Below are 22,559 nucleotides of genomic sequence, written 5' to 3'. Positions count from 1 at the left end.
CTTTGGTATTGTTTATGGTGCTGGCCCATAGTAAATCTTTGGAATTGCAGACCTAATGCTATCAATGAATCACACATAGACTTTGAAAGCTCAGATGTGTTTTAATCTGACTGACCCTCTATGCATTCAAAAGTATTTCTGCTTTGAATAAGACAAAGACACTACAAACACGCATGCAGTGCTGTACTTTGCCATACAAATCTCATTGCTAATTGCAAATTGTAGAACAAATTTAGAAAAAAATGTGAATTAATAAGGCAACATAATAGGTTTCATTGTATGACTACTTTACGGTAAAGCAGCTTGTAACAAATGAGCTAGTTATAAACATGTTCAGGTGGTAAAAATCCCATTCTTCCACAGAGGAATTGATTTCAGTGATTACATTAACAAAACCATTTAAGAGGGATCTAGATTTAAGGTTGTTCAATGCAGATCTATGCTTTTGTAGTATGAAATTTTATAAATTAAAATTGATAAAACTACTATTTTGGTGCAAATCTTCAGGATTATGGGTATACCCATAATCCTGAAGAATTGCACCAAAATAGTAGTGAATAAATTCTCCTTGTGTATACAACTATATGCAAATATACAAGTTGTTTAAGAACACAAATATAATTTATTCACTACTATTTTGGTATAAAATACAATTTTATTTATAAAAACAAATATACAAAAAATGTGTGTGTGTATGTGTATATATATATATATATATATATATATATATATATATATATATACACATTAGGGTTGGGGAAGTTAACACGTTTTCGCACATCAGTTGATTAATGCCGTTAATAACTGTATCGTGCGTTAACACAGTTTTTTTTATTATTGTAAAAGTCATTGGCTCACTGGCTCTGAAAACACATACAGACAAATCATGGTTTACAGGAGGTGATGCTCCCGAACAAATTATTTAGGCTAAGCATCAGCATTTACAAACCACTGTCCACTGTTATTTTTAATAGAAAAGAACGAGCTAATAATCACGACTTCAAAATCTGTGCTATGGTGTGGTTTGCGCTCACACTCAATGATCAATATATAACTGAACCGCGCTCTTGCACACCTCTTCAAACAGAGCCAGGGACTTCTAAACAGAGCGATCACACTAGTCAAATGAACCAGGCACCACCAAAAAAAGGCGCTCCGGCATGGTTAAAGGGGGGGTGAAATGCTATTTCATGCATATTGAGTTTTTTACACTGTTAAAGAGTTGGATTCCCATGCTAAACATGGACAAAGTTTCAAAAATTAAGTTGTACGTTTGAAGGAGTATTTTTGTTCGAGTATGGCTCTGTGTGACGTTAAATGGAGCGGAATTTCCTTATATGGGTCCTGAGGGCACGTCTGCCGGAAGAGCGCGCGATCCCGTATAGCAGAGCACTGAGAGCACAGACATTCACTGATCAGAGCGAGAGCGTCGCGAAAAGTCACAAAAGAAGTGTGTTTTTGGTTGCCAGGGCAAGACAACCCTGCACAGATTACCAAAAGAGAAACAGCATTAAGGGACCAGTGGATGGAGTTTATTTTTTACAGAGCATCAACGGAGTTGGGCAAGTGTTTTTGTTTGTTCCCTGCATTTCGGATTGCACATCGTTTATTTCTTAAGGATAATGCAGTCCCAACGGAAAAGGGTCACGATTGTGTGTTGGAACCACATGCAGTGAGTAAAACTGCTTCAAATATCTCTGTGTTGTTAACTTAGCTATCAGCGTGTAAGCACATCAAGTAAACAACATGCGATGTTGTCATCAAACTGCACTTTCCACATGTAACGTTACAGCTTAAAAAAAAAAAAAAAAAAGACGACATAAAGTGGAACTTAGTCATTTTCCAAAACCGCTAAGCAAATATATACAGTTTCAGTACATACCACATAGAGACGTTGTTGCTGATGCTGCTCTTGTTAAATTTCAGCCTCTGGATCTGTGTCACAGCTTCCAAACGCTCTCAACTCAAAGGCCTACTGGAGCTCGTGATTCTTTAGCTCCGCCCACACGTCACGCCTCTAGGCGCTCGTGTTTTTCCGGGAAAAATCGGTACAGACTATCTTTCTCTTATAAATATAATAAAACTAAAGACTTTTTGAAGTTATGAAGGATGCAGTACTACTCTATAGGTACTCAAGATTAACAGGATATTGAGTGAAAACGAGCATTTCACCCCCCCTTTAAGATTGTCTAGTGTGAGCACATCCTAATTATTCTCATGCATCCCGCACACACAAGGCTCTACTCGCCCATCTAGTGTTGTCCCGCGCCGCACTCTGCTGCGATGGGTCCCGCGATCATGCAGGTCTCTACTACGATGATGCCGGTTATAATGTTATGATCGAGGCTCTGGACTATACTATAAAATATTTTCTATAAAAATGTTAATGTCCTGGCAGTGACAAATAGCTTGTTTTATTTTATTTAATTACATAATGTTACAAGCTAAGATAAAATACAATAAATATTTGAACTGCTGCTATGTTAAAGGAATACTGCTGTAAAAAGCATCTTATTTGTTTAAAGTGTTTGCAAACCAAATGTTATTGCACTTTTGTTCGTATAGTAGTACTTTTGAAATGAAAAAAGGGCACAATACATTACTTTTAAATGTATTATTAGTTTTGTGCATAACATTGCGATTAATCACAGACAATCATGTGAATATAATTTTAATCAGTGCCCAACACACACACACACACACACACACACACACACACACACACACACACACACACACACACATATATATATATATATATGGTCCCACTTTATATTAGGTGACCCTAACTACTATGTACTTACATAAAAAAATAAGTATATGTATATATATATATATGTATGTATGTATGTGTGTGTGTGTGTGTGTATGTGTTTACATATAATATAATCATATACAATATATTTAAAATGTATAATCATTTTTTTTTTTTGCTTTACCATAATTTCTGATATGATACTGTCATTTAAGTCTTGGGGTTTTTGGTTTTGTTGGTTGGTTTTATTTATAGTACTTCGATACTTTTTGGGAACCCAAGTGATTGAAAGACTTCCACATTTGCACCACTGATATAATAATAATTACAATCTCACTTCTCTTTCTGTATTCAAATGTAATGTGATGTCTCAGAGGTGCTTTGAGATATGTTTCACTTGTTAGATCAGTAGATAGGAGTCTGGCGCATGGCCACAGTGCTTAGCTAGGCCTCTGGCCCCCTTCCAAAACCTCTGTCACGCCCTCGCCACTTGCTGATTGGTTCATTATCCAGCTTGATTGTTTTTGAATGGCTGAGGAAACAGCCCTTAGACAAGATTAGGTGCATGAATTGCCATAAGTTGCTTACTGAATTCTCTAGTGTTAAAAGCTGGCAACATCCGTCTATTACACTGTTTGCTAAATATTTGTTGGTGTTCAAGTCAGGATAACCACATTGCTTGTTTTATGTCATGTGAATTGACTGTATTCTACATTTGCCATGTTTATCAGAACTGAATTCTCTTTAAACACATCAATGTGCTGATTTTGGAAGAGATTCTTCTGAAATTATTTTAATATGGTAAAATGTGTGAAACGGAACCGGACAGAACTGGTAGGTGAATGAACAGTAAAGTCATATATTTATTAAACATGAACAAAAGAGCAAGAGATTTGTGGAAGTTTGTGATTGACAGTCGTTCCATCTTCAACAGAAATCACAAACCATCTTTCCAAACTTGTAATGAGAAGTGCTTTTAAACTTGCCATTATCAGCGAAAGAGAAGCTTTAAGGGCTTCCTTATGGTGACTTATGAGGGCCATCATGAATATTAGTGTTGTAAGTTATCAGTTATATTAGTTGTTAATATAATAATTAGTAATTTTATAATTTATATTCATCATAAAATTATAAATTATTAAATAGTTTTTCTAGTTACACTTCATTTTTGGAAATTGTTGTAAAATTTTATAAAATGTTTAATAAAGACACTCATTATTGATTGTGAAATTTTTATCTATCTATCGATCTATATATATATATATATATATATATATATATATATATATATATATATATATATAAATTCTGATGATTATAATAGTTGACTGTACAAATTTGCTTATGCTTAATCAGACAAGTACAATACTAAACGATCTGAGAAGATGGATAAATTTGGGAAAAAGAAATGGAGCTTAAATTATTTGTGGCTTTTATTATCTCTTGTGGAATTTTTTTTTTTTAGTTTTATTTTGGTGTGAAATTCAAATGCATGTAAACCTAACCCCTCATATTAAGGAAATGTGTTGCTCTGGGACTAACAACAAATGTTAGAGACAGATTTACATAGAGACATCCAGGAAACTAACTGACTCCTAATCTATTGAACAGCTGAACATGAAAGCTGACGCCTCATGGTGCCAACAAAGCAGTGAAACAGTAAAATTTTGTCAGTTGGGTCTGGTGTGGCTTGTGTTGATTCGTTCTTTATCAGCAGGAAGTTGTTGTAGGGCCCAAGCATTTTATTTTACACACAACAGTACCTTAAACTGTTACGAATTCTGTTTTACCTACTATGGTAAGCTTACTTGTTTGAAGACTTACTTTCAGCATATGAATCTAGATAACACAACAATGCTGCATCCCAATTCACAAACTATCCGTCCTAAATAGTATTCGAAAATAGAATTAGTATGTCCCAAATCATTGTATGTTGAAATGGAATGTCAGAGATTCCCGGATGGTCTACTACTTTTAGAATTCAAAATCCAGATTGATATTCACTCTAAATAATAATATTGCCCACAACCCATTGTGTGTTGGTCGAGGAATCAATTAGAACTTCAAACATGCATAAAAAGTGTTAAAGACTATATATTTGCGAGACGGACAGGTAGAGAAAGGGGTTGGAGTGATAAATAATCAGTGTCTGACTTGATGAAAAAATATTTATTTACTGTTATCCACATTATATTTCATCTGCAGCATTATTATGAACTTTTATAAAGATACGTTTGGTCATTAATTTTTTTAATGCATCATTATGCAAACACATGAGCAGAGTTTTTCGCATTAAATACCCAGATCAGCGTGCCTCTTAATTTCTCTCTAATATGGTATGAAATAAAATTAAATGAAATCGTATAAGTCGGCGAATTGGGACGCAGCATGAGACACATTTGCACAGGTGGTGATACCATAATGACCAGCTGTTCTACAGAGAACAACCGTTTTAAACACACTTTAAGAGAGAGAGAGAGAGACAGAGACCAATAGAGAGAGAAAGAGAGAGACTGAGTGTAATGGGGTTTAATGGACCTGGTGGTAAAGGAGTCCATGATTTAGTCTTTATTAGCACAGTCTAGACAGATGAGAAGAAATTTGATAGCACTATATTAGCACAAGAAAAAAAAACCTTCAAAAACAAGGCATGGCAGAAATCATAGGGGCCCTACACACTGCAAATGGAAGGCCTTTGGCTTTTCTTTTTTGTTATTTTAGCTATTGTGTAAAAGTTGTAGTACTTGATTTCCTATTCTTGACTCCCACAGTAGATACTGCATTATTTTCTTAATTTGTCCCTAATTTGAATCAATACAATATTGAGATTGCTGTTGGGACTTGAGGTTAAGTGCGGTGGTCAAATAAACAGCCTGCGATAAACTGGTCTGGTGTCCTGAGATGTCTGGTGTCTGACCCCAGTGTTGGCCATAGCTCTCATGTTCTGTTGCAGATCAGTGTGTTCAGACCAGATGATTCATCCCGACAGATCTCCAGTAATGAATCGCATTTGCTGTGTTATTAACTCTAGGAATTTCATATTAAATTCGTCTTTCTGGTTCTTTAACTCCGTCTACTTTGATATTAACTGCAAGATAAGCCCCTGGAGTTTTACTGATGAGCGTGTTAGGACAACGGGGAACAGAATGATTGGCTGCCTCTTGACTTCCTCTTCCCTGTGAAGGGGGGGGGGCTCTCTCAGGAACAAAATCTGTGTGTAGGGTGTACTCCAACCTGTAAAAGGAAATAAGAGCAAACACCTCCTGCTGTGTTTGATAGGCCGAATATGGCCATGTGGAGTACCAGCCAGGGATGTGGAGGAGGAGGAATGTGTTTGTTCTGTCACTGCTTCAAAGTGCTTTCACTGAATGTTGAGGAAGCCGTAGTCTCAGCCTCAGACATCATGTCCACGGACCATTGGCTAAACGTCTGATGCATATGGGACACAAAAGTGGAAACACTTCAGGACTGTCGAAGTCATCATCGGATTGGATGAGTTCTACAGGATTTCCGGGAGACGTGTGTGTCGGGTTCTTTAACGTTCTGTGTGGAAACACAAAACCCCCTCATTAAAGAAGAAAGCCATAGCGTTTACAACTGTGATGACGAGCACTTATCAGGATCACCTAAGAGTTTCAAAAGTATGTGTAAGTTTGCGGCATAGAATCTTTCAAATATGTCTGAAAGTTTTACACACCGGTCTAGTATTGTGTCAACATTTCCATGCCGCAAAACATGATGCTGAATGAAACAAACTGTGATTGGTTGTTTGACATGTCAGTCAAACAGCTTCATGGGTGGTCCTTGGCCAATGAAAGCTGCTATGAATTCCAGCCCTTCAGCCGTCAGTCTGAAGTCTGGTTACACGAGACTAAGGAAGCAGTGTCACTCATAAATTAAAATTTTGTCATCTGTTGCTCAGCCTCATATCATTCATACCTGTATGATGTTCTTCCTTCTGTGGAACACGAAAGGTCGATTTCTCTGGAATGTCCTGACCTTCGTTTTCCATACAGTGGTAGTGAATAATGTTTGATGTTCAAGTGAAGGTTGATAAATACCACAACTTGAAATTAGGGGTGTGCGATAACATGATTTTTGATCATGGACGATTAAAATTAGAGTTGTTCCGATTCCGATACTAGTATCGGAAATATCACAGATACCACAATAAATTCCGGCATGAAACCATATACCGATCCGATACCATTTTCTTAAACAAGACCTTGTTATGACCGCTAGCTTTGGCTAACCGCTGCACGGTTCTTCTTCGCTGCTCAGAATGCATTGCAAACACAGGAAGATGTGCTGTGTTGCCACAAGCAACCCCTGTTTAGAGCAGTGAAGAAGAAATGAAAACACGTTAGCAGCACTGATCCATATATGACTGGATCGCTCATCGCGTTCTAAACTGCCAACAGACAGTGAAGCCGCTTCTATATTATAGATCAGTGGTTAGTAGTATGTCTGCTGTCTAGCAATATTTCAGACTGCACCAACCAGACAGTAAAGCGGCGAGTAGGGATGCCACAAGTACTGCCACTTCACTACCAAGTCGGTGCTGAAAATTAAAAAATGTGATGATACCAGCATCTCTGTAGTACCGGTAGTAAGTTTGCCGTGTCTTTGCCGTGTGTCACTATATGAAGACATGAACGCATTAACCGTCACTTCATGAGAATTTACCGTTTCATTTAAGAAAACTGTTTGGTTTAACGTGAGTAAATTGCCAATAAATTAAGCTAAGTCTCTATTAATAATAATAATTATGCCTAGATGGTTGCTTGTTTTTTTTACCTGTTTTGTTGTAAAGAGATTATCTGATTAATATATAATTTTAGTAATTAGAATTATAACTTGATAACCATGATTGAATGCATATTAGTCATTTTATAGATACATTGCATAGAAATTTTGCGCATTATGGAGCTGCAATCAATATGCAGAGTATATCATCTCTTTTGAATGAGCGCTCGCTTTTCTCTTTCACTTCTGATTTCACGATCACGTGCTCTGTGTAAGGTAAGCACATCTTATGAGATAGGATATTTTTCAATGAGCTTAGGATCTATTGGAGCAACAAATCCTCCAGTATGATCTTGTCAGGCATCTCTCCTCTGAACCCATTATCTGTGAAATCTGACTTCTGCAGCTCGTACGTGTTGGACGCAGCGTTGTTAAGTTCATGTTTCTTCCATTTAGCTGGGCAATGTTTTAACTGTTAAATGTTAAAAGCAGCATGTAATGTCAGTCTAAAGGCTGTAATACATTATACAACTTTTACCTCGATTTACAGTCTGATGGTGATGTGCAATTAGTCGTGTGCGATTTTTCATGCACATCTTGTCAGTAATGCCGGTTCTGTGATCTCCATCACCTGCTTTGAGATGTAAAGGTATTTAATACACAGAGCTGTAGATCACTGACAAGCTACGCAATATTGCATTCATTATTGCAGCCTGCAGACAATTCAATCTGCAATAATGAACCCGATGTTGTCTTATTGTCAGTGAAGTACTGCTCTGTGTAGTAAATGCTGCTCCATTTGAAAACTGGCTTTACTGATGAGATGTGCATGACAATTACAGTCTGGAGAAGTTCACGCAATATTTACCGAAAGTCAGGGACAGTCTGCAGATTTGAGTCGATAGATTTAATTGAAAATTGCATAGTGTATGATGGTTATTTTTTTAGGTTCAGACTTTGATTCCATCCAGTCAGAGGATATTAGACATGTTTGATGTTTTCAGCCAATTTTGTACCACATATTGTTTTTGACATGATTTGACAGATTTGTCATTAATCTAAAACAAGGCGTGCACTTCTGCATGAGTTTTTGTCATCGAAATTACTTTAAGTCTGGTAATGTGTGATCCCCATTCTGTCAGGGTTTGCAAGGGAGGAACTCAAGTGCAGACAGGGAATCACAAAACAAGGGGTTTATTTACAAAAAGGGGAAAATAAAAACCCACGAGGGGGAAAACAGGACTAGGGCAGATACAACAAATACTAAACAGGACTGATCAGACAAGGTAAACAAAGACTCAAAACTAGAGCACACTAACTACAAATAACACTCACGGTTATACAGGGACTTCAGAGGTACAATCACAAGTGTAGAACACATAAGTAGTACACAATGAACCGACGCAAGACAGAGCACACTAGGAGATCTAAATAGGGGGAACAATCAAGACACGACAGGTGGCACAGATGGGACAATCAAGACACGACTAGGATAACAAGGGGGCGGGGCAAGGGAACGAGACAACACAAGCACATGGCCCAAAGGCAAGGCCATGTGCTTGTACACAAAACATGGGTCTGTCATGATCCTGCCTCAAGACTAGGAAAAATCAAGGACACGAGGGCAGAATCATGACAGAACCCCTCCCTTAAGGAGCGGCTTCCAGACGCTCCTCAAGGGAACATCAAACACGGGAGACGACTGACATGACAGACTGGGACACAGACACAAACCAACAGGACATGACAAATAACAACAAAGGCAAACATGAGTACACAACGGCAGGGTTGGGGTGACAAATCAAAAAAAACAAACAGGGAAGGGGAGGGGGCGGGACCACAAAGTTCATGGGGGACAGACCAGGGCGGGTGGGAGGGGTAGGAATCCTAGGAGGACAGGACGAAGGCTGACGACGGGGGGTACGGGCAGGTCTGGGTGGTGAGGGACGGGGAGGGGTCTCGGGACAACTGACAGGGGACATGACAGGACCAGACAAGGGACGCGGGACAACACTTACGGGACGCGGGGAGACGACATCTACTGGACACGGGGGGACCACAGGACACGGGGCCACATCAACAGGACACGGGGCCACATCAACAGGACACGGGGAGACAACGGCTGGACACGGGGAGACAACATCTACTGGACACGTGGGGACAACATCTACTGGACACGTGGGGACAACATCTACTGGACACGTGGGGACAACATCTACTGGACACGTGGGGACCACAGGACACGGGGGGACATTAACGGGACACGGGGCCACATCAACAGGACACGGGGGGACAACATCTACTGGACATGGGGAGACAACGGCTGGACACTTGGGACTTCTGGGGACAGGGTCAGGGGACAAGACAGGACTGACGGGGATTTCTAAAATTTGGACAAGACGGGACAAATAATCAGAAAATGCTTTAGCAGCTAGGACAATTGGCATCTCCTTATGAGATGAGACCGACTGTACAAGAGTCTTTGCTGCAGAGTCGGCCGCGGCTCTCTCCTCCGCTCTCACGACTGCCGACTTGAATACGGCTTTCTTCTTTGCCGCCTCGGGCACGCCAGCGCTCACCGCTGCTGGCTCGGGCACGTTCACCGCCGCTGGCTCGGGCACGCCCACCGCTGCCGGCTCGGGCTTGCCAGCGCTCACCGCTGCTGGCTCGGGCACGCTCACCGCTGCTGGCTCGGGCACGCTCACCGCTGCTGGCTCGGGCACGCTCACCGCTGCTGGCTCGGGCACGCTCACCGCTGCTGGCTCGGGCACGCTCACCGCTGCTGGCTCGGGCACGCCAGCGCTCTCCGCTGCTGGCACGGGCACGCCAGCGCTCTCCACTGCTGGCACGGGCACGCCAGCGCTCACCGCTGCTGGCACGGGAGGAGACAGGGTCACAGGACCGGCAGGCCCCTTCTTCCTCCTCTTCCTCCTCGGGCGCGGTGCAGAGGCTACAGCTGGGTCAGAGGCGGGTTGGGGGAGTTCGGTCTCTGGCAGGGCAGTCTCGGACGCCGAAGACTCAGAAGTTGACTCCCATGAAAACAGTCTCCCTCGTTTCATGGGGAGACTGCTGGCTGAGGAGGGCACCTCAGGACTCTGGGAGGGGCTTGCCTGACCCCCCAGGGTTGCCACGGCCAGGACACGACCCTCCGGGATCGCCGGCAGCTGGGTAGGTGGGGACCTCTGGGGCTCCTCTCGCCCGCTCACTCCGGAACGACCTCCCCTGGTCCCCCGGAACACCACAAGGCGAGAGCCCTCAAAACAATCTCGCTGGCTGGCTGATGCCATCCAGCATTGCCTCCTGTCTGCTGAGTTCCTTGGGGGTCGGTTCATTCTGTCAGGGTTTGCAAGGGAGGAACTCAAGTGCAGACAGGGAATCACAAAACAAGGGGTTTATTTACAAAAAGGGGAAAATAAAAACCCACGAGGGGGAAAACAGGACTAGGGCAGATACAACAAATACTAAACAGGACTGATCAGACAAGGTAAACAAAGACTCAAAACTAGAGCACACTAACTACAAATAACACTCACGGTTATACAGGGACTTCAGAGGTACAATCACAAGTGTAGAACACATAAGTAGTACACAATGAACCGACGCAAGACAGAGCACACTAGGAGATCTAAATAGGGGGAACAATCAAGACACGACAGGTGGCACAGATGGGACAATCAAGACACGACTAGGATAACAAGGGGGCGGGGCAAGGGAACGAGACAACACAAGCACATGGCCCAAAGGCAAGGCCATGTGCTTGTACACAAAACATGGGTCTGTCATGATCCTGCCTCAAGACTAGGAAAAATCAAGGACACGAGGGCAGAATCATGACACATTCGTGTAGTGTAAGATGCCCAGTTTTTCCTTTGTGACTATTTACGAAGTTAGTAAGTGTAGCCTATAATGACTAGTGTTTTAAAATTTGTTCTGTTCTGGAATACACCTATTTTAAAATCGGACCCAATTTTAAAACACTAGGCCTCATACACTAACCGACCTTTACATTAAATTATACATTAAAGGCTGGTTGGTAGTGTATGATCCTCAGTCGTTTAAAGTCATTCCGATCACAAAAATCAAACAAAGTTTACATTCCTATTTTTATCTCATGTAGGCTATTGTTAAATGATTTTAGAAAAAAGCACTGAGGTCCACCCTATGTTAACAAGGTCCAATCAATTAAACATTTCTGGCCTAGCCACTGCATCAATTCAATCACAAGTGGATAACGCTACATATAGGTTTAAAGGGGATATAAAAGTTTTGAGTTTGTCCACTATCAACCAGTTATTCAAAAAATGGGACGTGTTGTGAGAAACCACACAAAAACAAGCAATTCAAACCTCACTGTTAACAAAAACACTGATTATGGTTGAAATGGATTTGCACAATGGAAATTTCCTTTAATGGATGAAAAAGCCACTTGGGATTGTTTTGCTTTGAGAAGATAGTTTTTTTCATAGAGGAGAAAGGCCAAATGAACTGTAAGGGTGACTCTTGTATGATTCAGTACTTCTTACAGAAACTTTAAAAGCTGTAGCCCACAGCACTTCGACCAACAAGCTGAGATTGAGAGAGGAGAGACAAAGAGAAAACTTACAATAACTTGAGCAAAGCAAGTAAGTGCTTTAGCTTTGCTTCGCCACTGTCTTTAAGAGGCATCACAGGCTTGACTTCAAAAAGTTCATCAAAAGATTCCATTTTAATACTGCAATTTTTTACTGTGTCTTGTAAATACCATGGTTCTCATATGAGGATCATTCTGTGTCATGATACCTCTGTAATATGAGGTTAGTCGTCTTGCTCAACAATGATAGTTCTTCTAGCAGTGGGCTTGCCTTGAACCAATGACTTTTGTATTTAAACCACTAAGTATTATGCTTTTTTAAACCACTAAGCCACCTCTCACACACACCTCTTCATGAGAATGAAGAAGTGATTAACAAAAGTTTTATTTCACGCTTCACAGTGCTGCTCTGTCTTTCAGTTAATATGGAAATGTGGTAAATGAAAAAAACAGTGGTTGTAATGGACATCTGTGTACCATAGCAGTGTAGCAAAGTAGTAGATTCTCTCGAAATAACTCTAAACATTGACCAGTAAAGAGGAAAATAAAATATTTAAATAAAAAAAAAAGAAGGAATTTTGGCATTCTGCTAGGCGGGTATGTGGTGTGCAAGATTTGTTTTTATGTAATTTCCAGTAGCCTGTCATTTCAACTTTATAGCTTCTCAGAACACATTAGAAATCACTTACATAAGTGGAAAAGCAGATCTAGAATTTCAGCCATGGAAATATGCTTTTTATTTCTAGTTCCAATTTTAAATGGGCACAAGTATCCAAAAATTTGAGACATTATTTTTCATTCAACTTCAAAACATTTCACACCAATTGAAATTTAGTTACAGTTTTGAAGTGCATTTTTAATATAGATGGGTGAATCATCTTCACCCTTGAGTACTTGGTTAAAATGAAAATAATACAATTAATATTCGTTTTTCTGAAGAATTTGCCATTAGGTCATTTTCACACCTCCTCCTCTTATAATTCAAATATAACCAAAAGCTAAAATAGTTTTAGCACAGCTGTTAATTGTATTTAAACCATTCAATAATTGTTTATTGAAACGACTTAAAACCCGTACAAAGTTAAAACTGTGTAAGCAAAACGTGACAGCTGATCTTAACAGCTATAAAGCATGACGTATTTTGCTAAGGGATAGACCCTTCAAGTCCCACGAGTCTCTTGAGTTCACATTCTTTTCTTCTTGTGTCCGAACTCTCATCTGCCAGTCTTCGTATCTTATCCACACTGGGTCACTTGCAGTTACACTGTGACCATCAGCCCTTAACTTCCCCCTTGGTGCTGTCGTTGAGCTGGAGAACCAGGTGAAATTAGAAGAACAGAACATATTTGAGATGTTAAAGGAGAGATGACGGAAAGAGAGAGAGAGAGAGTTTGAGACAGATTAATGGGCTTGACTCTACATGTTAAGGGCAGCTGTCTGCACAGCCTTATACAGACATTTCTTCAGCTGTGCTCTGCGGTTTCCTGTTAACTCTTTCATTACTAGGAAACTGGCAATTTGTGGTTCTGTGGAGGAGTGTCATGCATTTTTAAAGTAGAGAAAGTGTGATATGTTGTTTAAATTGCCAATAATATCTAGAGAGCTGCGTACTTAAACTCTGCAGTTGCTGAAAGAACAACTAAAACTTAAAAATTGGTATTGATTACTGATATACTTGTCACTGCTTTGAGTGTACATATTTCAAGACAAAGTCCAGCAAGTTATTTAACCAAAAAACTATGGATGAACAATACATTTTAACCCTAAACTAAAAATTGCCAATTAAAACAGACAGAAACATTTAAACATCCAAATATTGGTTGAAATATATATATATATATATATATATTATTCAACCAATATTGGATGTTTAAATGTTTCTGCCAGAAGTGAATGTCTGTATATTTCTGCCTATTATATGATTTTGATTGATAGAAAAATATGTAAAATATATTAATTTCTATAGTAATCTAAATAAATGTCTTTGTGAGAATTAATGCAAAATACAAATTTATGTGACGTTCTAATATTTACAGAGAGAGACACAAACGTAGAAAGTAAATTTTCTGTGTGCCTGTTTTAGCATTGGGTCAGAGGGAATAATGCTGTTCATGTTGTGAATATATTAGATCTGTTTCATCCATAATTTCATGGATTTAGTTAATGTCATGAACACTTCATATAGTTTGCATTCGCTCATTATCCGTCCATTAAGGCAATTGTTTATGTACAGTGTGTGTGTGTGCCTCTTTCTTCATTAATAATTCAGTGCACACCCTCAGTTTCGTCCCTAGTTCCAGCTCAGCCTTCCCATATTAAAAATGTATTTATTTCTCATAACAGTATGGCTGAGTCTAAGCCAAGCTCATCCTGATCTCCCTCCTCCTTCACCTATAATCTGTTCTTTCTGTGATTGCTGTTATCCCGTCTTTCCTTCCAGCTGGTTAACCTAAGCTCCACCTCGAACAACAATCAACATCTGGGCACGAGGAGTGTGTGTGTGTGTTCAAACCACTGGGCAGACCATAGCGTCAATCCTTATTCTGCATTTCTTTGAACAGGAAGTGGGATGTGGCATCTCTGTGATGTCACAGGAAGAGAAGATTGTATCACAGTTTGGAAAACATGAGGGAGAGAATGACGAAAATACTTTTAAATATAAGTGCTTTGGTCACTTTTATGTTACAGGCATTTCTATTTTATAAAAACTTTTTTCCCTTTTTTATATTTATTATACTGGTAATGTTTATATATTTATTTTTATTTTTTAAATGCCTTTTATGAATAGATTGTATTATTTTACCCTTGTCTCAGTAGCTGGATCTTGAATTTGAAAATCCATTTAGCATATATTAAATAATTTTAAATGAAAAATTTATATTTGAAGCAATTATTATTATTATTATTATTATTATTATTATTTATTAATAACTGTCTCTTGGTTGTGGTGTCATTTCCCTCTTGACAAACAGTTTTGCCCCGATACACTTTTATCAAATGTTAGTGTAATTGGCTACCAATTAAACAGAACTGTCATTGAAGAAATACAAGAAAACAAAGATTTTTTTGTTTTACATTTCTGTTGTGATGCATGTATGCCCACTGTTGTTAGAAGACAAATTAAATAAGCTAATTAGAGTTTGAAAAGTTTATTAGGTTGATGTTTATACTGATGTTAAATGTAAAAATACCAGAAAACTGCCTTTAGTTGAGTAACTGTGCATGTAGGTGGAAATATTAAATTTAATAAGCATGGAAGAATGTGAACAAGGAGCCAGCGCAGCAGCAGCATTTGAATTTGAAGATGAACTGCCTGTTTGTGTCCGATCTGTTTCTCCAGAGACATTATAAACAGTCCAGGCACAAATGTGCCGCCACATGCGCATATCACGATTAAGATGATGTCAGTTTTAACATCACAGCCCTTGCTTGATGATATCATTGTCCTTGTTTGTATATATTTGTGACTGACTATTCCAATTGTTTTTTCCACTCATTATCAGTTTTTTTTTTAATCATTTTTAAATTATTGTTGAGTAAATTATGTAAAATAATTATTTATTATAAAAATTGTTATTTACTTTATTTATCCTTCTGGTGCTGCTTGTGTGATGGCCAAAAATGACGTTTTTTTATCTAGCAAAATGAATGTACTATATTGAAGTACAAAAATTATATATTTTCATAAAATAAAATTTATGGAATAGTTGTGATCCGTTTATAGCCTGCTTTTTGACCTAAAAATTACATTTCTAATTAAAGGGGACTTCAGATGGCTATTTTTCACAAGTTGGTATGATTCTGTAGGATCTTCAAGAAATGTCTGTAACTTACTTTGGTTAAAGGGATAGTTCAACCAAAAATGAAAATTACCCCAAGATTTACCTACCGTCAAGCCATCCTAGGTGTATATGACAAATGCAATCAGATTTAGATTTAAAAATGTCCTGGCTCTTCCAATTTTTATAATGGCAGTGAAGGGGTGGTTATATTCAATAGGGATGCACCGGTTGACCAGCCATAAATCGGAACCGGCCGGTTTTTGCTTAAAATACGCGATCGACAATTGGCCGGTTTTTGGTCTTCTCTCGGCCGATTTTTCCGGAAGTGCGCTCGCGTGCACAGACTACATTGTAATCGTTCGCTATGTCATTTGTGTGGAAGTATTTCGAAATCGCTGCGCAGGACACAGGCAGCCGATCAGCACTGGAAATGCAGAGTTTCATGTTTGAGGCACACATAGCAGGAAGCGATCAGCCGTTGGTGTACTGGCACACAAATAAGAGCCTTTCCTGCGAACTGAAGCTGCGCGAGCGTATCTGTACCGGTCCGCGCACTTAACACGAGTAGACCGTGAAGAGATGTTCAGCTCAACTTCTCACGTGTTGGATGAGAAACGAAACGGACTAAACTGTGACAAAACTGAAATGTTTTTTTTTTTTTTTTAGATCTTGCATACACGTTTGAAAAGCCAGAAATAAACGTCAATTCTGCATTAGGATGATTATTTTTAGTTTACCTTAAGATCACATAGACTTAAATTTATTTAAAAATCACCTGCTGTAGCACACTGAAATTCATCCAATTAAAACATTTTAGGGTAATGATTCACATCTGTTTTTTTTTTACTTGAGACAATATATATATATATATATATATATATATATATATATATATATATATATCTATATATATATCTATATATATATATATATATATATATATATATATATATATATATATATATATATATATATACATTTTTTTTTTTTTAATTGGATGAATGAAACACTTTGCATCTTTGATTTATTTGCACCAACATTATTTGATTTTAACATTTTGGAAAATGTATTTATATAGCATACTTTTATTTAGTCTCACTGGTAAATATCTTTTTTTATTTAAAACCAAATGTAAAAACTAAAATACTGAATGCTGATTAAGAAACATCTTATTGAGTGTGTGTTGATTGTGGTGTTTGGATTGTAGAACTATGAAGTTGTTGCCTTTAATCTCACATGGTTACAGTTAATCTTTATATTTAAGGCCAGTTCTATGTAGTTTCAACCCAATTCAAAAACAAAATCTAAATGCTGATGTCCATCTATGTTGGTATTGAATGTAGGCTACTTACTGTGCAGTTACTGATGTTAATTTCAGATGGTTACAGTTATTGTTTTCAATAGCCAAAAGCAAGTTTGGCCTATTTAATACTAAATATCTTGTTTATGCACACTTTCCTTTCTTGTTTGTTGCTTAAAAGAAAAAAAAAAATCGGAAATCGGTATCGGAATCGGCCAGTTTGCTTGTAAAAAATCGGTATCGGAATCTGCCATGAAAAATCATGATCGGTGCATTCCTAATATTCAATAGAAGTCCAATATACTGTGCCCATCCATCTTAAAAAGTGCCCCACGTCTCTGTGGGGTTAATAAAGGCCTCCTGAAGTGAAACGAAGTTTTTTGGGAAAAAAAAAAATCCATATTTAAAACTTCATAAACCATTATTGCTAGTTTCCGCTAACTGTTCGTTCTGTGTGTTCATACACAAGAGAGTCGCGTTCCAGTGGATGGCATAGGACATGAGAATATGCTATTCTCGCGAGAACCAAGGTTTGTTTACAGGAGCAAAGGAAGCAAAGTTTCATATGTTTAGCAAAGGAAAACTAGTATTCTCTTGTCTTAGATGGAAACTCTGACATTTTTCTTTACAAATCCTTTTTTGTACTTCTAAATCGTTGTTTTGTTTTGCTGTGTCTGTACTTCTGCATTCATCACTTCTCACTGGAACTTGCGCTACACCTATGTCCTACTGGAATGTGACTTTCTCGTGAACATGCATATGACAGTTAGCGGAAGCTAGAGATTAAGGTTTATAAAGTTTTAAATATGGATTTTGTTCTTACAAAAACACATTAATTTTATTCAGAAGGCCTTTATAAACCAGCCGGAGCTGTGTGGAGTACTTTTTATGATGGATGGACACAGCTTATTGGACTTCTATTGGACTATTGAATATTACCACCCATTCACTGCCATTTATAAAGCTTTAAAGAGCCAGGATATTTTTTCATATAACTTCAATTGTATTCCTCTTAAAGTAGAAAGTCATTTACACCTAGGATGGCTGGAGGGTAAGCAAATCATGAGGTAATTTACAATTTAAAATACCACTATTATCAAATAAAACAACACCCATTTTACCTTTTCAAAAACAGGTCTGTTCACTGTAACTCATTTCGGTTCATGTCTCTTTAAATGATAATGAGCTACTGCTAACCCCACCCCTCTCTTCCGGGCCTTGGACTCCATACATGGCTTGGAAGTGGTCTTATTCAAATAGGTATCTATCTATGTAGAAAACGGTTGCAAATTGAAACTCGCTAAATGACACCGTTTCAGACTCAGCAGGCCATAAGAAACTGGCGGAGTTTTTTCTTTTCAGCTTTTCAGAGCTAGCAGACATGCCAGAAATCTAACTAAATGAAAAAAAAAGTTGAAAAAGGGAAATTTTCATCCAGTGTCTCTCTTTGAACTGTCATAGCTGTCGTAAACTGTTTGAATATCAAAGTCCTAGATCAAAACATGTTATGTTGCAAATTTGAGGTTGATATCTCAAAAACTTTGTTTGGCCATAGTACTATATATTTCCACTAAATGAAGTTAGCTTCCCATTCATTTCTAATGCGGTCATTTTTGACCATTAACAGTACTAGATTTTGTTTTTTTCAGCACCATTTAACCCTTTTTGAATCATAAGTTTCACACCATTCTGATGAAGTTAAATAAAAAATTTAATTAAAATCCAAATGTTATTTTTTATGTCAAAAATGAACCGCACCAGTGTGTAAATTAAATAGTGTGGTATCATATAGGCCTATATTGCCTTCATATATCTGTTTTCGGCCACCCTACTCTCCAAGAAGTCATCATCAGCCATCATAAAATCCAAATTAGTCAGCCACTTCTCACCCTCTTTGTTGTCCCAAATTGCTATTTTGAAAGCACCACACATATTTCCATTAAAATGATCCCTTTTAGAACTGGCTGTGTTTTCATGTTAATGTGTGGGAATGTGATGTGCTGTCAGTTTGAAGTTTCTAGAAACCTGCTTTCTCTCCTGAGCAGAGGAATGTTGAACACTTCCTGTCTTTGTCTGCCCCCATTGTTGGTACTTGCTGGGCTTGTTTCGATCAGGCAGACTTCTCCTCCTACCTCACACATTTCTAACCACACTTGTTTCTTTGTTCATTATGCCTCAATTCTCTGTCATCCAACCCCCCCCCCCCCCCCCCCCCCCCCCAGTATCCAATGCCTGTTTCTCTTTTGCTTTTCTCCTTTCATGCAGTTTTATTTATATACCGTAAATGTATTTAATGTCATCTCTTTCTTTCTTTCATATGCACAGTGAGTCAAGTATCTGTCAGGCACGGGCCACGGTGATGATCTACAATGATGCCGATAAGAAGTGGGTCCCGGCAGGCACGGGTCCCCAGACATTCAGCAGGGTCCAAATCTACCACAACCCCAGCAATAACAACTTCAGAGTGGTGGGACGCAAGATGCAGACCGACCAGCAGGTAAACAACCCAAATGTACCGTTCATTGAAGGAAACACTGCAGAGTGTTGACACGTACAGGGTAACTGGAATTCCAAACTTTGCCTCAAGCTCAGTTTGAAATATGTCTTTAAGAATATGTTTTTTTATTATTATAAAATATATAATAAATAATAATGCAATGCTAATGCAACTTTATCACTGCTTCGAATACTATGAAATACGCTGGGTGCCTTATTCTGAGGTCAGCCCCTTGAGCAAGGCACCAAACCCTCAACTGCTGTTTGGGTATCACAGCAAAAATGGCTGCCAACTGCTTCAAGTGTGTGTGTGTGTGTGTGTGTATGTGTGTATGTGTCTGTTTGTTCATCTATCACTTCTGTGTGTGTTGCACTTGGATAGGTGAAATACAGAACCCAAACACGTCATGTCCTTTTTCATACAAATAAATTCTTAATATATTTATAATACAGACATATTCAGAAGTCCTTAAGGTCCAAGTCAAGTCTTAAGTCTTGTTCTCTTTATATCTTATATATTTAGCAGTAGTCAAAACACAATATAATAATAATAATGATAATAATAATTATACGTTATTATTATTAGTAGAATGCAGTAATGAAAAAATTAACATATTATAATGCTTTTATTATTTAATTATACAATGGAAAATTAGAATATTTCTTCACTTGCAACATTGAAACCTCTGAGCTGTTATTTAGGTGGAAACCTGCAGTTTCAGTGAAAACAGGTTTATAAATGTGGTGAAGTACTAAGGTTGTAACGGTTCACAACATGATAGTTCAGCAGATAACCGTAGATTCAAGTTAGTACTGTCAGGTTACTTTTGAAACATATGATGAAATTGAAATTCAAAATGAAACTGTCATTTTATCATTTTTTGCAAAGATAAAGGACAAAATATGTTTGCAGTTACATATTATAAGATCATGGGTATATTTAATAAAAACTAAAAACAATTTATTAATTTATTAATCTAGCTTGTATTATTGTGTATCTTATGTTCAGAGTGAAATGTGAACCTGGACCACAAAACCAGTTTGAAGTCGCCGGGGTATATTTGTAGCAATAGCCAAAAATACATTGTATGGGTCAAAATTATTGATTTTTCATTCATACCGAAAATCATTAGGATATTAAGTAAATATCTTGTTCCAAGAAGATAATTTGTACATTTTCTACCATAAATATATAAAAACGATATTTTTGATTAGTAATATGCTTTGCTAAGAACTTCATTTGAACAACTTTAAAGTTGATTTTTTTTATATTTCGATCTCTTCACACCCTCAGATTACAGATTATCAAATAGTTGTATTTTAGCCAAATATTGTCAGATTCTAACAAAGCACACATCAATGGAAAGCTTATGTATGCGGCTTTCATATGATGTATACATCTCAATTAAAACAAATGACACTTAACACTGGTTTTCTGGTCCATGGTCACAAATTATACTTAAGTTGTTCTACATGTGTTCAAAATTGATAGACCACACTTGTGAGTTATTGACCCCCGCAAAAATGTATCTTGGTCTTAAATATTATCTTTTAAAATTACGTTTTTCAGAAATGTTTTTTTAAAAAAAGGACATTATTTGAAAGACATTTTTCCTTATCAAAAGTAACAGTATATAAAGCTGGAAGTTTCAAATTAAGTTCCACTCGCACAGTGGCTAAAACTTGCGTATTGAACCAACAGAGACACTTGCTGAAACATTTTCGGAATACGTGTACCGTTACACACCCCCCCCCCCCCCAATGAAGTACTCAAATAATAATCTGTCCACAAAAAAAGTCGGAAATTATGTGTATGTCACACGTGTTTATAGTAATGTTGGCTCGGTGTGTTTAGACAGTTGTTGCGATAGTTGATGTTGATACGGAATTAATAGAAAAATATGGTGTTTGATGTTGTTAAAAAGAGAAATTATCGGCAATGACTTGTGTTTTTGTCGAGTCTCTGTCTTTGTGTCCAAGTTAAGTCAGGTGAGTTGTTCACGAGTCCAAGACATGCGACTTCAGCGCGGCTCGAGTTTCCATCACTGTTATAATAAGAAATGTTTCTTGATCACCAAATCATCATATTACACTGAAAACTGGAATAATGATGCTGAAAATTCAGATTTCCATCAAAGGTATAAATTACATTTTAAATTATATAAACATTTTAAAGTGTAATAATAAAACCGTAATACAACCTAGGTGAGCATTTGCCACACAATGTTTATATATTGTTTCCATATAATTTTCAGCGATAACTAACTTATTTTGTTCTGTTTGTCAAACAAAGCTATTTTATAACTTTAGATGACTTTGAATATGGTGCGATTTTTTTACGGCCCCTGTTTTGGCATTTTTGAAGCTCCACGTCCCCAGCATCCATCCACTTTCATCATATAGAAAACAGTGGTCTGGACATTCTACATAAATGTCTGTCAAATGACCAAAGTATAATTTTTAGGGAGAAATATTTCTCTAACTGTTAGAATGTGATTTAGGTTTCTGAGTTTTACAGTCCACCCATCACCTGATTCCTTCTGTCTTGAGTTCTCTCTTCCCTTCCTGCGCTGGTGCCCTCTATAGGCACAGACACGAATGCTCCCCAGAGATGACTACTAAAGTAAATGTTGTTTCCTGTAAGATAGGCAAACCATTTCCCGTGCCAGTTAGGCCCTCCTCCCCCATTCCCATGACCTCTCCACACTCCATCTGTCTGATTCCACAAACTCATTTCTCTTTGTCTGAATGACTCGACGACTTTTTGTCTCTTTCTGTACAGCTCTTTCTTTGTAGCATTCTGTCTGTTTCTCTGTATTTTTAATGGCAGTGCTTTTTTGGACATTTTCTTCAACTCTTTTTCTTCCCTGCTCTACTTTATGGAGTTCATGATGGTAATACAAACATAGA

At 38.0% G+C, this 22,559-nt stretch overlaps 1 protein-coding gene across 8 annotated transcripts in view; it reads left to right on the top strand.

The window, feature by feature from the left end:
• Positions 1-22,559, top strand: part of LOC127934480 (vasodilator-stimulated phosphoprotein) — a 43,209-nt gene that overhangs the window by 7,663 nt on the left and 12,987 nt on the right. For 6 of the 8 annotated variants that reach the window (XM_052531910.1, XM_052531906.1, XM_052531911.1 and 3 more), the window contains exon 1: positions 19,471-19,650. In XM_052531910.1, coding sequence (XP_052387870.1) covers positions 19,471-19,650 — 180 coding nt within the window. Of the gene's footprint in view, positions 1-19,470; positions 19,651-22,559 lie in introns of those variants that run through there. The other 2 variants (XM_052531905.1, XM_052531909.1) reach the window with 1 other exon arrangement.

This window comes from Carassius gibelio, chromosome A18 (genome assembly GCF_023724105.1).
Source record: "Carassius gibelio isolate Cgi1373 ecotype wild population from Czech Republic chromosome A18, carGib1.2-hapl.c, whole genome shotgun sequence".
Taxonomy (NCBI): Eukaryota; Metazoa; Chordata; class Actinopteri; order Cypriniformes; family Cyprinidae; genus Carassius; species Carassius gibelio.
This window is presented reverse-complemented; position numbering and strand designations above follow the sequence as displayed.